This window comes from Panulirus ornatus, chromosome 38 (assembly GCF_036320965.1).
Source record: "Panulirus ornatus isolate Po-2019 chromosome 38, ASM3632096v1, whole genome shotgun sequence".
Taxonomy (NCBI): domain Eukaryota; kingdom Metazoa; phylum Arthropoda; class Malacostraca; order Decapoda; family Palinuridae; genus Panulirus; species Panulirus ornatus.
The window spans coordinates 11485565-11501675 of record NC_092261.1 but is presented as its reverse complement, the minus strand read 5'-3'; the positions used below and the strand labels follow the sequence as shown (position 1 = coordinate 11501675).

Genomic DNA, 16111 nt, shown 5'->3' with positions numbered 1-16111 from the left:
TATGCTCATGTTTCAAAAGTTATTGATAGCTACCCTCCATTGGTCTACTGGGAGAACATATCAAAATGTCTCTTGTGTCACAAATAAAAACAACGGGCGGTCAGTATAACGGGCACCAGCATTAGACGAGCGTAGGGTAGAGGTTGATGACACATTGTTTCCCCGCACGGGCCGTACCCGGGTTCGAATCCTGGACTCGGCAGTCGGCCCATATTTAACCAAAAAGTTCATCCTAATTCTAACCACGTGTCACTACCCTGCCCGGGACTGGTACTAGCGATCCCCGGAGGGTCACTGAACACCATCCATCAAGTCTCTACGGAAGATCAGAATAAGATATTCCAAATGCATGTCTGGCATACCTGGAGCTAAGATTGAGACGTCGCCTAGTGGGACAAAGAAGACAAAAAACACGAGTAACAGTCACTCTACAAACGACTATGTGAAAATGATTTAATCAAGTCATTATAGAGGTTCCGTATCCACACCTAGTGTATATATTGTCTGGAAAATGATAGCGCCTATTACTCCCACCATACAAAGGATAATTCCCTATCAGACATCGCGTTTTTTTTGTTGTTTTTGAGTGATGGGCGGTTTATATGGCAGACGTTCTGTGTCTATTTATAGCTTAGCCCACTAGTGGCGAGCTGGTTGGTTGGCTGTTTGAGCTTAAGGATTTATCGATTGTCAGATCCATTAAGTTTGCCGTTAAGGTCAAGCTTCATCCACTACACGAAATATCTGTAATACCACGTTCAGATGTTGAAGATAATCATAAGACCACATGCACTTTCACTGTGTCCGTAGTCGTCGCCTTTAGCCAGAGTCTTAGGAGCGGTCAAACACAATGGTCCACACTGCCATCCCGAGATGCTCCTGCGTTGCCACTATCGCACAAAGGGTATCAATTTGCTAGCGTCCAAGGATTACCTATGTTCGTACTGTTTTCTTCAAGTGTTATCTGGATTTTAATTTATTCAATTTTTCATTGATCTGGAATTCTTCGAACGAACGAGACACTTTTATTACACGCTTTTAGACGGATCTCTCTCCAGGTGAAATATCTAAATATAACGGGAAAAGTTTCTTGAAGAGAAACAAGTTGGTACGTATTGGTGTCTATAACAACAACAAAAACAACAACAATAATAATAATAATAAAAATGATAATAATAATAATAATGATAATAATAATAATAATAATAATAATAATAATAATAATAATAATAATGATAAATGATTGGCCTTCACAAAAGTATAACCCAAACCTTGTGTGAAATCACTGAGACTATGGGGAATAACAGTGGCCTAGTAGCAAACATTTGTAGTCGTAGCTCATGAACCTTCAAACTTAACCTCATCATTCCACTTTGCAGTATGTGATGTTAGCATTCCTGCTTGAATGCCAGTCATGGCAACACAAAAGATACGACTCATCATCTGCCAGAAAGTCTCAACGGGATTATTTATTCTCGTTTCCTTCAGAACATTCTTGTCACTGTGCGTCATTATATCCGTTACTCATATTACCAAAAGATTAAGCCATCTGTAAGGACGAGAAGGGGAGGAGGGGACAGCAGCGTGCAGGTTACGAAAGTGGTGCTAGATGAGACCAGATCCATGACGCCATACATTATGTATACGTAGAGTACCACTGATATCCCTCCACATGTATATATTCATGTATGTATATATATACGACAGCCCCAACTTCACCTGCAATAATCTAAAAGCACTAAAAGCACAGGATCAAGTTCTCCAATATTTTTCATAAAAACATCATTTACTGTAACCTAGCTCATTCGTGCGGGTGTGGTGTCCAAAGTCGCAGACAAAGAGCTCCAGCAGATCCGTTAAGAGCTGACGCGGGCCTTAGAAAAGGGTTGGCATCTCTTAACACCCCAAAGAAAGGATGTTGGGAGCCCACATAACAGAATAGATGGCAAGGTGGCAATATATGATAATCTCAATAACATTTACGTTTGGCAAGGCGGCAATATATGATAACCTCAATAACATATTTGGCAAGGAGGCAATATATGATAATCTCACAACCATTTACGTTTTGCAAGGCGGCATTATATGATAATCTCAATAACATGTTTGGCAAGGCGGCAATATATGATAATCTCACTAACATTTACGTTTTGCAAGGCGGCATTATATGATAATCTCAATAACATTTACGATTGGCACGGCGGCAATATATAATCTCAATAACATTTGTCTGGCAAGGCGGCAATATATAACAATAATTACATTTACGTTTATTATATTTTCTATGAGATCAGTTACTTTATTATTTCTTAACTTTATCGACCCTCTTCCTGGACACCTAGAGGCATAGACCCGGGTGATTTTGACCCAGTATCACCTCCCTCTCGGTGGGTCTGCCAGCTCCACTATAATCTTTTAACTCCTTCAGAAGCGCACAGTCACACAACAGCGGACCAAGTGTCCTCCAGCCTAACGCACAGAAAACATGTACAGTAATTTGTTTACGACAAAACTTGCATCTTTCTGAGAACTCCTACACCGTATGTGCCAGCCGTGTTAGGCTGTCCAAAGTGAACGGAGTAAATTTGTGTGAAATAATGTGAGAGGCACAGTCCGAAATGAGTAATTTGCCTAATTCCCTAAAAGCAGACCTTTCCTTTTCTTTTCTCCCCCTGAGTACCAGAGAGTGTGCTCTGGCCATAGATACGTGACGTGCTGATGTAGAGAGCTACACAAATTCATATAAACAATATAAACAATTTCCTAAGCATTCATAGTGTGGATTGAGTATACGTGTGTATACTTGTGATTACGTAACTGTGTATGAGTATTTGTGCAGGTTCACGTGTGTGTGTGTGTGTGTGTGTGTGTGTGTGTGTGTATGTGTGCGCGTGTGCGCGCGCGTCTGCGATTACTACATGAGCGTTTGGGGAAGAGAGTTTTACACTTACCTGTGTTGCGCTGTCTCATACCATTTCATACATGCACCATGTCTTCACAAAGCCCAGCATGCAACAGTGTGTGTGTGTGTGTGTGTGTGTGTGTGTGTGTGCCATCTCTTTACTGAGTACACTGGGAGGGCGTCTTATATATAAGCTGAAGTTCGCCTCATCTATCATACGATCTTAAACTTTCCACAGCTATCCGTATTTACTTCCTCTTTGCTTTGTTCCGCGCGGTCACTTTTCCGTTCCAACAGAAACAGTTCCGAACATCCTTCCAGACATTTCAGTTGGCCAGTTTTCTATTGTGCCCTTTAGTTCCGCACTTCCAATGGATTTCAAGGAATTGGTCTGTGTTGACATCACTGTGCCTCATGGGAACTCCAAATGCTGTCATATCTTCTCTTATCCTCCTTTCCTCCACTGTAGGCAGTTCGAGTTCTCAAAAGACCCGGAAAACCTTAGGATCGATCCCCTATATCGGCCGTCCTTGCGCTAGCCTGAAACGCATTATCTCGTCACGTTTCGACCTACTATCCATATCAGATACAAATGCCGGATCCAAGTCACAGAAAAAAAAAAATGCATTAGCTTAATACGTAGATACCTAACGCATCTTGTGAGAAGACTAGAGATAAGTTGATACCCAAGCTATTGTCCATAAAGGCCATGGACTAATGATTATACTTCTTTATCAATTTTTGCCCCACTAATCGTGAGCCACGATTTCCCTAAGACGAAGGAGGGCAAGAATTTCGGGAGGAGCTTCCCCCAGACTCGACATTACATGTTTACGCCCTTTGTCCGCGTAGGTACACCAGGAAGAGCTATAGCTCGGGCGTGGCGCGCTGCCGTACTGGGCAGAGACCCATTATTATCACCCCCATCACGTGTATCTCCCTCACTCACACCTTTGTCGCTCACCGCTTGAAAAATATTGATCTCTGCAAGCCGTACGTAGAAACCTTCGGGAACGAATTCAGTTCTTATCATCTGCAATTACAGAAACGACGAATCTACTTTGTGGTTGCCCATGACCCACGCGGTAAGTGATAAAAAAAGAAAAAAACAAGGTCGGACGAGAGAGAGAAAAAGAAAAGGTTCAAGGCACCCGTCCATCAATGTCAGCGATGCATCCATAACTTTCCCCTACGTGTGTTGCATTTTTCTGTCCCATACCTAGCCTCTACCCATTAGAACAGCTGAGCTTTCTCTCGCAACCCGTTTTCTATCTATATCCCAGATGACGCAACTATTTACCTAAGACATTACAGTAACAGCCTCAACGGGTGGTGCACCACCCGTAGGTCAACGCCTTATAAGTGCAGCCAACGAATGCAGCGTGGGAGAAACGTGCGTGTTGGAGAGGGGGAGGGGGTTAATATTTGCAAAAGCCGGAGAGAACGGGAAAAGTGGGGGTGGGGGGCATCAAAAGGAGGCGGGCAAGGACCTGAAGGGGCGGGAACGAGCATGAATACTGTGTGTGTGGCGGTGACAGCAGCCAGGTCGGCAGCTACTTCTCGTCGGGACTCGGCCGCAGCAACTCGACCATCAATCCTCTCCGTCACTCACAATATTCCAGGTCAGTGTTGGTGCGAGTGGCAGAACCACTCAAACTCAAAGTCCGATCAGCATTCACTTACAAATAGTAATCCGAACCTCGAACTTGACTTACAGCCGAAGATATCTTTCGAGTCAAGTAGCCAGGATAAACCTTGCACTCTCCTATTTTCATCAAGACTCTACCATATGTCGAATATGAGGCTTTACATGAAACTTGAGCTTACCAATCAAAGACAGATCTGAAAAGAACATTTGGAATGCATCTTAAGCGTTACGTGAACTAGAATCACCTCTCAAGGGTATATTCTGAATGTGTGCCTTAATTGATCCTTTTTCCTTCAAATTAGGCTCACTGTATAGGCTCGCCGTTCAAGAATGCTAGGGGTATACCGTTCAAGAGTATCTTAAATGTTTACTTAGGGTTTGATTCTCACACTAAACTTAATGATTACAGTAAGCAAATGATGTGATACCTGACAAAAAAAAAAAAAAAATGAGCTCATGATCCATACACTGTGCACTGTAAGCATACTGTGGGAAATTACAGAATCTATCGAAATGAAAGAGGCCAATCACGAAAAGATGTACACACTGTGTGAGGAGCGTGCAGGAGCGGCGGTGAGGTCATAGTTTACTTAACAGTTTTGCCTGATCTCACTGTCTAGGAAGCCGCATGGCTGACCACACTCGGCGCAGATCTTGAAGTCGCCGGTTTTTATCATATCAATATTCTTGGATGATACAATCAATACATCAGTTTTATTTACGAACGTATTGTGCCAGAGAATATTTAATCAAACATGTTTCATTTATGTTGTTACTGTCCATATAACTATAATTAAAGTTATTTTTACAGTAGATAATCATCTATCAATACGCGTAACCCAGTAGCTATCAGAAAAACTAATGCGGTTAATAAACTCCACCAAGTCCGGTTGCACATAGATGAGCGAGTGACTGGAAAGTAAACAATTGTCACCGATTTACGAGTAGATTTTTAGGATGCAGATAATCACATCTATTCACAAATCGACCTTTACCCAATAATCCTTAATTTCTGTATCAATATCTAAAGTGTTTATAACATAACTAAGAATAACAACTGTTAGAGTTTGGTGTCATCCACGACAAGAAAGTAAATAACAGGGGCTACGTCTAACAGCTTCAGGCACTGTACGTACATATTTTTCGTCTTTCGCCACCTTAGTGAACTGTGAACTTTTGTATTTTAGGAAACCATACATACTTTTGCAAACTTAGTCCCAACCTAAGGATAGATGTCAATAAACGATTGAACAAACAATCTTAGAATAAGCACGACTTTATGCCACCTTTCATTGCAATAGCTGAGCAGTCCCAGTTATATAACCCATGAATGATCCCTGTTCCTTAATTGTGAAGACGGCTAGTATCACAGGTTGTGACATAAATGAGGACATGGACGTAAAGATAAAAATTTCATGAAGTATCATATTTGGCGTCGAAGAGTGAAGATGTGTCTGGCCAGCGGTAAGGATTGCTGCAAGTCGTGGCGACCTGCCACCCGCCACTAGGTTAGCAACTTGTCTTCCTTATCACTCCCAGACTGATATCATTTCCTGGCCCACTCTCTCGTCCATTGTTCTCCAGTCCATTAACATATCGCTTCATTACTGTTTTTACTTGATCACAGTATATAATTCTCTAATCTAGCTGTCACAGTTATTATCCAATATCTTGTCATTGTTACAATTTCGCTTCTCGGCTCTACTCTGATATTGTATTACAACATGATTATTATCAACCACACTTTGTCTTACATTCATTTCTTATATCATCACTTTCTTTTTATCTTCGTTCTAGTATCCTTCTCTAGCTCTCTCACTTATCTATGTCTATATCTATCGACCTATCTACCTATCTATTTATCTACACACACACACACACACACACACACACACACATATATATATATATATATATATATATATATATATATATATATATATATATATACATATATATACTTCACGTTTAAGACCTGGTCAGGAGAATTTAGTGCCTGTCGGGTCATTACGATATGCAGACGTTTTGTAAATGTATTTGTTGGGGGATAAGGATTTCTAGGCATAGGTTGCTGAAGTTGGAAGCTGGGGTAAGCTTATAACTTCCACTTCGGGGGTTGGATGCTGGTTATGAAGTGGTTTGAGTGGAAAAGGTTTAATGCCGTTACAAAAACTGAACGCCGAGCATACCGGTGGGAGATTCAAACTGGAAGTACCGGTAAGTGTTCTGAGGGCGTTTAGTATGTTTATGGACTTTATGTTGACATTTGCGGGGTGGGGAGTGAATGTCATGTTTGTATCCACTGACCGCTCAGTGTGACAGGAGATGGCAAGGTGGATTCATGTCTATCAAAGGTTTACAGAGTACCGTTGGATTTCTGTGTAAATGCACTCTTTTTATAATTGTCAGTGCTCTCTCTCTCTCTCTCTCTCTCTCTCTCTCTCTCTCTCTCTCTCTCTCTCTCTCTCTCTCTCTCATATATATATATATATATATATATATATATATATATATATATATATATATATATATATATATATATATATCCTCCCTGGGGATAGGGGAGAAAGAATACTTCCCACGTATACCCTGCGTGTCGTAGAAGGCGACTAAAAAGGGGAGGGAGCGGGGGCCTGGAAATCCTCCCCTCTTTCTTAATTTTCCAAAAGAAAAGAGAAGGGGGCTAAGTGAAGATATTCCCTCAAAGGTTCAGCCCTCTGTGTTCTTAACGCTACCTCGCTAACGCGGGAAATGGCGAATAGTATGAAAAAAAAAAAAATGTATTCTAACAAATTTACTGTACATGAGATATTCACGCGCACTCTGCGAATGTATTCTCTTACATTCGACAGTTATCAATGAAAACAAAGAGAGGACCCATGCCTCAGACACATTTTCATCTTCCTATTTCTCTTTCAATGTCACAAATTCTCTCGACTTTCTTCACCCAATTCATGTAATCTCATGGCTGTTCTCTCGACCATTGAGGATAACCTATGCATTTTTGCCGGATAGTCGGCATCAGTGGGTCAGACATTATTTTGCTGACTAGTTCATTTCCTTTGCTTCTACTTTATCACTGGATTTACCAACTTTACTGTATAACGGAAATATTACGAAAATCAATATTCAGAGAAAAAATCAGTAATTTTGAAGAGCAAAAGATCAATTTTACTTTACTAAGTTTAGCGGAGCCGCGAAAGCTCAAACCCATCGCCAACTTGAAGTCTAGGCAAAGTGTTGCGTTAAGACAATCAAATAAATCAAGATTACCAACCCTCCAATTATTGCTCCCCGCCCAACCCTAACCAAGCACTACGTAACCCAATGATGGTGCAAAAATATCAAACAATGTCGAAAATAAACTACGAACTCCTAAGAGGAAAATGTTCTCCCCATAACCCACAAATAGCAATCACTATCATAGGAGCACTTCCTCTGATCAAAGATGTTGTCAAAGGTATAATAACACAAATAAAAGGATTCAAAGATGTAAAATTCATGTACCATGTCAATATCTCGAGTCAGACTACCGAGTGTTGGTTCACAGGTTACGAACATAGCTAATAACGATGCTTCTGCTTTCTTACAACACTGGGCACGTGAGGAAACTGTCTCACTCGCTGGTCACACCTAAAGATGTGCCATATTTGGCAAAGCGTTAAGACTCATCATTCCTGTACAGATGGCGCACCGGTGGTGGCTGGCGGCCGTTGTAGCGGCGGTGCTGGTGACGGTCAGCTGGGCGGCCATACCCGGACCCAAGAGTGAGTGTCTTATTCTAATCTCAATACGTTTTATCTCTCATAAATCAGTTTCTAATATGCAAAAAAGTCTAATCATTCCCTTGGCACAATCATTTTTTTCCTTATCCTTTTGTCAATGTTTTTACATTGTTTTGTTTATATTTACCAAAATGTATCTTACACAGTAAGAACTATATTTTTTTCACAATCTTCCCTTTGCAAAATCTATAATGATTTATCACAGGACAATAATATCCTCTAAGGAAAATCTCTTCATTAACTTTTAGTGTCAGTATTTTCCTATCATTTTACTTAGAACTTAGTGCTGATTCTATAAATACCGAATCACTCCCTTTTAAGCACATGATTTTATTTCCCCTAGTGAACGTAACGAATAAATAACATGTCCACGATGTATGTTGGCAGATCGTCGCTACCCAGATGAGATAGTTTACCCCCGCGTGAAGTGCGAGGAGGAGGGAGTCTTCCCCCACCCGAGGAACTGCTCCTGGTATTACAGGTAAGGCTGCCCTCTCTGACACTCGTTGCCTCCACACCATATCAAAGGCCGGGAAGTTTTCACCACCCATTATGTTTCAAGATATCCAAAGTGTGTATGACACATAGGCTTCACATACCTAAGACACCCCTCACACTCCTCTTTTCGTGCCATTAGCAATCACATTTTATCCATGACCTCCATGCTTATTCTCGCGCTATTGCCTTTGTCGAGCTAATTTCTTGCACGAAATGTTACCACTTACTTATAAGTCAATAATTTACAATAGTTTTTTTAGATTACTTTTTTCGTATCGGTTCTGTTTCAGGCCAGACTCACTGTCTACTGTTTTCGTTGCTTTTTACTGAGCAAGCAAACTGCTAGCTCGAAATTAACTCTTTAACGCTGGAAATCCTTATCTACATCACTGCGTTTCGCAAACTTGTTTAAATCCTCTGTCAATGTTTTGCCTTGGTCACTCTCGAGGAACTTTTTTGTTTACATATTTACGTAGGTAAAAATTGTAAATCTTTATGTAAATAGTTACTACATATGGTGGTGTCATTCTGTGATATAACCACGGTTATATGTAATGCTAGGTTACTTGTTTGTACATATCTTTGATATGTATGTCTTCCATGTATAATGATAAATATCATCGGAGAATTCATTGCCGGGGTTCACTCCCCGCTTACTTCCACTATGCATCGACTTCCTCGGCCCACCTATGCCACCTCATCCCACTACATTAAGTCAACGTTAACTTACAGCCTTTCAGTTCTTTCATCTTTTGAAAAATAAAAATTGATTACTCTTTTTTCTCTCTCATGTCGAGGCAGGAATAAAGAATCATTAAGCGTTTAGGGGTTAAGGATTACAAAGCCCGGCTTCCACAATTTTGTTAAATTATGCTCCCAAACCATTTAGCTTACCAATGACATAAACTGTAGTCTTAGCTTCTTACACTGTCTGACCAACTGCGCCAAAACTACCAATCAAAATCAATAACCAAGTGGCGTCCACACAATCAACAGCAGGTAACAAAAACTACGACAAAAAGCGGGCCGCGAATGAGACATGGGCCCGTGCCACGGAGACCCGGCAGATTTAGCATCAAAACCAAGTGTGAGAATATGAATGTCACTCTAGGAAAAGCAGATGTATTCAGTGCACAGTCAACAAAACTGACCGAATGTGTTCTTGAGGAATCTTCTTAACCTGCAGATGCGTGGACAGAATGGGCATCGGCTACTTTTCGACGTTTTACTTCGAGTGTGAGCCAGGGACGGTGTTTGCCGACGACCTGGACCAGTGTATTTTCCCCTTCCACGTCAGTCCTCCCTGCGGCAACGGCGGTCACGCCACTCACACCACCTACCCTACCGCACCCACCAACCCACCTATCATAACTGCCCCTCCCGTTAGGCCACCCCCTACGCTACCCCCTGCTACCCGACCTCCTGCAACTGCACGCCCTGTGACTCGACCTCCTATAACACGACCCCCTGCGACTCCACCACCCCCTCCAACTCAGCCTCCGACTGTGCTGGCACCTGCGACTCCGCCTCCGACAATTCCCCCCCTGACCTTCCCTACCTCCACCCAGCACCCTAACGCCTCGCTTGCCCCTTTCGTCCTGTTGTGTCATTTTAAGAACGAGGACTGTTATGTGTATGAGCCGTGCCCACCCGACACTTGGAGACGGACTCTCTGCACAGGCTGCTACATAGGCAACAACTTCATTGGCCTGGGCGTCCTGTGTCCTGGGCAAGGCTTTCTGTACGACAGGGAACATCGGGAGTGCATCCTCGACCCTGCCAGTAAGTTGACCATAAATTGTTACTGTTTGACATTGAACGTGACAAACACTTGTGTCTGTGCCGGGGAAGAATTTGACAATACACATTCTTGTTTTTCTATGGTAATGTGCAATGTTGACGAGGAGAAACAAAGAGAGAGTGATCCTAATGAGTCAAACCTAACTGTTCAGCTGCATTTCTAGTGATTCGCTGCGTACCGACCAAGCAAAAGTAAGTCATGGTTAGGAAACCGACTAACCATTCTTTGCCCGCAGCGAGCATCAAAAGATACATCTATTCTGACTGGAGATTTGTGACGGTAATATTTCATACGATCACATGAAAGGTGAAAAAAAAATTCTTAAATTTCAGAAAGAAATCTCATGAAGGCAACATGTCAACCGGTGTTCTTAACTGATTAATTAGATTCTTTGCTAATTACCCTCCCTAGTGTTGCTATCAAACACTAAGAAGTTATTTTGTTATTAGTTATTTCATGCAGGAACTGGCAATATCGTATCGATTACATTTTCAGCCACTACCGAGTTCGCTGAAAGTGTTATAATTAAGAACGAACAAAAAACGAGTCTTGTAATCTTAAATAAGTGATCGTATTAGATTATCCTGTACAATCAAGAGCAAATGTATTCATCGCAGCCGGAATAGTATGACAAAAGTCAGAGTAATAATTTGAAATCTTCACATCAAACAGTAAAATCAATCAGTCCATAGTCACACGATCGTGAATCAGCGAAAAAAGAAAAAAAAATGTTTCACCTTAATGGCAAGAAACGATCCGAAGGTGAGTATTTTCTTATTTTCTTTAAATGCCAAACTTAGCAGCGAGATGCAGTACCCCGAAATGTCAGTTCCAATGACGGAATGATATTGTATGACAAAACCAGTTGTTCTACGACTGCAACCACTGCAAGGTTAACATGCTAAGCTTCAACAGTTTATGTTTGCTGTCTGCAAGTTAAAACTAATAACGTTTACCGCTCCGGAGTGGCTCTATCACTTTTAACAGTTTGGTCGAGAACTTCTCACTCTAAAAGAGCATCCATTTCCCTACTACTAAAAGTAGCGCAGCCTTTGGCTGCAGGAACTTTAGAAAGTTCCTGGGTGATACTAGGACTCACAGAAAATGATCCTGGGGTATTTACAGTTAAATAAGAAACACAATATTGAATGATTATAAAAAAAATTCTTGTGTATTTCTCTTGCAGGAAATATCAACTGCTCACCTAAACCAATCACCAGGCCTCCTACCACTACAACCACGTCTACAACTACCACCACTCCCACAACCACCACTACACCCACAACTACAACCACTACGCCAACAACCACCACCACACCCACCACAACTACAACCACTACGCCGACAACGACCACAACTACAACTACCACCACGCCTAAACCCACCACCACAACCACCACGACTACTACCACGCCTAAACCCACCACCACAACCACCACGACTACCACAACACCTAAACCCACCACCACAACCACTACGACTACCACAACACCTAAACCCACCACCACAACCACTACGACTACCACAACACCTAAACCCACCACCACAACCACTACGACAACCACAACACCTAAACCTACGACCACAACCACTACGACTACCACAACACCTAAACCTACGACCACAACCACCACGACCACCACAACACCTAAACCCACCACCACGCCTACATCCCTGTCCGTGGCGATCACTCAAGGGTTCAAAATCCCATGCAGCGACGATGACCTTCTGCACATCGTGTCGCGGGTGCCAGACCTAGGCTGCAGGAACTTCGTGTTCTGCACTGACGACGGCACGTTTGTGGTAAGGTCTACCACATGCTCCGTCTTTGTGTGCGTGTGTGTGTGTGTGTGTGTGTGTGTGTGTTAAGTTGATAAAACTTTGACTTTCCTAATGCTGAGATATATCTCATTCTTTTGCACACACACACACACACACACACACAGCATATATATATATATATATATATATATATATATATATATATATATATATATATATATATATATATATATATATGCTGCATATATGAATATTGCACATTTTATCATCTCCAGTGGAGAATCTAACCGTACCCCCTCCTTGTGTGCAGGGCCGGAGTATCCTGTGTAGAAGGTACTACGAATGTCGGAAGGCCTTGCGAGGCCGCTGGGAGATCGATCGCAGGAGCTGCCCCATTAACACCCTCTTCAGCGACGAGGAGAATAAGTGCATCCCACGGCCCTCCCGTTAGTCTCAGTTTGCCATTCTCCCTCCCTTTTCCTGTTCATAAATTTAAGGCTACTGATGAAAGAAAATAAAATAGCCTCCTAGATCCTAAGTATTATAAGTGTCTGCTGCAGAACAGATTTCACTTACAATATATAAAGTGGGACTTTTCCTTTTTAAATCAGAGCCATTTTTAATATAATTTCTACTTCTTTTCTAAAAATAATGTTTGGATAAATATGAGAGTTCCTTGTCGTGCACCTCTGCTTAACTGACCATAAAGCCAATGTTTCAACTATTTTTCCTTTGCAGGCGATGAGTTGTGTTAATCGTAGACAAGACCAGTTTGCCATCAAAAGCCCAAGACCAAAGCTTCAAGGACACAAATTCTAAGACCACGTATGCAACGACTGACCATCGATATCATACAACGTGCCACAACCCCATCCCCAACATTACCTCGCTGAGCCTACCACGTCTATAGGGTGGCTATCCTATAAAGACGTGGACCGCAATCACTCCCTTGACCTAATTACCGTTTCTGCTTGCGTGGATTGCCATTACTCCACTGAAACCGAGCTTTCTGCAGGTGCCAGCACTACTTTAATGAGCTTGGGGATAGTCTCTGCTGGTGCTAGAGCATCACTCAGTTGGGCCATGGACCATCTCCACCAATGCCAGCATTAGTGAACAGAGAGTGCCAGTTTTACTTTTTGAACTTGGAACCAACCATCTGTACTAGCCAGAATCTATCAACTTAACCTTACTCCATCTCTAATAAGACTTAGAGGGCGGTTTCATATAGGCATTTGACAAAAAAAAAAAAAAACCACAAGTGCATCACTTATCCAGAAATAAGGGACTGAAAACTATGGGGAAAAGATTCAATGTACAGGCGAAGAGTTCTTTCGTTGACGGAGTAGCTAAAACAATCAAATAAAATAGTGTAATTAATATCAGCACAGTTAAAACACAAAAAAGACTATTGTTTCGAAAAGTTGGATAGAATAAAAAAAAATAATAATGTCTAACAAACAAGTAGGAGCCTTTCAGCTGATATTTCTATAAAAGTTATTTGTCTTTTACCATGTGCCCATACGCTCGAGTCAAAATTAGTCAGTTTAGACCGGCATCGTTTCTACAGGAAACATCAGTCATTTGAATCAGGGACCATCCGTATATCTGTTATCGTGAATTAGATGAGCTTATGGCTATCTTTACTGGTCCCAGCCTTGGGCCATCTTTAGTACTTAGAATTCCTTCGTTATGTCCGGAAACACCTTCTAATGCCAGCCAGCATATCCTAAAGCCAACATCACTCCGCTAAAAGAGTAACTATTTCTTATCGTTTCAAAAGCACACCATTGCACCTTGAAGCATCTCTGTTGGTGCCAACAGCCGCCTTACCTCTTATCTAGTGCCGGTACCAGTCAACTGAGTTATGAGCTATTTCCTTTGAGTTAGGACTCTCTACACGACTGAAAAAAAATGTTTGTTTTTAAGATAACTATCAACAGAGAGGCACAATCGTAAGACAATACAAACCAGCCATTTAGATGCCCAAGCGTAGGGCCTTTTCAGTTCATTAAAGTCCAAAAGCCTCCATCCTGTACAAACACCATGCCGATATCAGTTCCATAGCCCAGTCAGATTGTTGAGGTGAAAGGCCTTGTTTACTCTGAATATCCATCATGCTGTTTCACAGTAATTATTATGCCCGTGTGTGTTGTGTGAGGTTATTTTCTTATTCGTGTGCGTGTGCATACATGTGCATAAACGCGCATTAATCTTATATTTTACGCTTCATAACCTGGTGATTTATTCTCGTTATTTACATAAGCATCTCCGCATTGAGTTGTACATAAACATTCCATTGCTGTAACAATGACTTTCCTGCATCAAGTCTTTGGTTCATTCTGACAATGGAGACCTTTAAACATACCTGACAGTTACAGCCGAATCTCTTAAACTCAACGATGCAAATAAAAATCAATTCCTTCCATAGGCGTATGGTAAAGAGTTAGTGTGAACACTGCTAGCAATCCCGATCCGTTGCTCCTTGTTGTACAGAACACCAAGGCTTGATGCATCATGTATGGTAACTCCTAGCTTCATCATGACCTGCACTTACATTATTTATTGTAATTTATTACTTATTTATCGAGTAAAAAAAATAATCATGACAGAATCACATTTCATTTATCCACTATACACTGTGATAACATGTACAGAGGTGAGGGCTACAGCGAGACATCCACAAGACGGTATATCTAAAAGGATAATCCACTGTCTCATTAGAGCTAGGCCGGGCGGGGCCGTCACACCTATGAATCTATAAACAAATGTTTCGCTGATGCCCAGGGGATAGGATGAACCCACAAGGCAGCTCCTCCCCATCACCCTATCCGCCCAGAAAACTTTTACGTTAATTCCTTACTAGGCCCTTGGGTGGGCAAAGGCCGATGTGTGTGTGTGTGTGTGTGTGTGTGTGTGTGTGTGTTCAACGTTTCCTGCATTAACAAGCTAGGGCCAGGAACACACGAAAAAATTGCCTCATTCGCTCACACACTCTCTAGCTGTGATGCATAATGCACCGAAACTACATTTATCTATCCATAACCAGACCCAACACACCTTTCAGTGGCTTTTCCCGATCACTTCGTATTCCCTGGTTCAGCACACTGACAGCATGTCCTTAAGTGTATACTACATCAATCCAATTCGTTATATCCCTTGCACATCTCACACCCTTCTGCATGTTCAGGCTCCGAACACTCAAAGCATCTTTCACTCAACCATTCCATCTCCTCTTTGGTTTCTCCGTTCTCCTTGTTTCCTTCACTTCTTGTATACTATCTTAGCCATCCTCTCTTCACTCATCCTCTCTATGTTCAAAACATGTCAACACATCCTCTTCAGTTCCCTTATACATACTGCAATTAAAGCACACACTTTAAAAAAAAATTCTCGATCAACACTGCTTAAACCATATACTGTCCACAAGCATTTAATTTCCAACAAAACCACCTTCATCTCTAGTTTTAGCTATGGCCACGCCGTGTATCCATACAATAACATATATATATATATATATATATATATATATATATATATATATATATATATATATATATATATATGTATATATATATATATATATATATATATATATATATATATATATATATATATATATATATATATATATATATATAATCCCAAAGGATAGGGGACAAAGCACTAACACAGTATATTCTGTATATAGCAAA

General features: G+C 41.4%; 1 protein-coding gene across 1 annotated transcript; it reads left to right on the top strand.

The window, feature by feature from the left end:
• Positions 1-4403: 4403 nt before the first annotated feature.
• Positions 4404-15021, top strand: LOC139760973 (uncharacterized). Its single transcript, XM_071684753.1, has 7 exons — positions 4404-4524; positions 8236-8317; positions 8723-8816; positions 10020-10615; positions 11821-12437; positions 12727-12862; positions 13155-15021. Exons 2-7 carry the CDS (start codon positions 8236-8238, stop codon positions 13169-13171), a joined length of 1542 nt encoding a protein of 513 aa, XP_071540854.1. The 5' UTR covers positions 4404-4524; the 3' UTR covers positions 13172-15021.
• Positions 15022-16111: the final 1090 nt, after the last annotated feature.

Excerpts from the sequence above, each read along its gene's own strand:
- LOC139760973 (XM_071684753.1), top strand. The coding sequence starts at position 8,236 with ATGGCGCACCGGTGGTGGCTGGCGGCCGTTGTAGCGGCGGTGCTGGTG. Across the intron at positions 8,318-8,722 it reads GGCCATACCCGGACCCAAGA|ATCGTCGCTACCCAGATGAG; the intron begins GTGAGTGTCTTA and ends GTATGTTGGCAG. Across the intron at positions 8,817-10,019 it reads AACTGCTCCTGGTATTACAG|ATGCGTGGACAGAATGGGCA; the intron begins GTAAGGCTGCCC and ends CTTAACCTGCAG.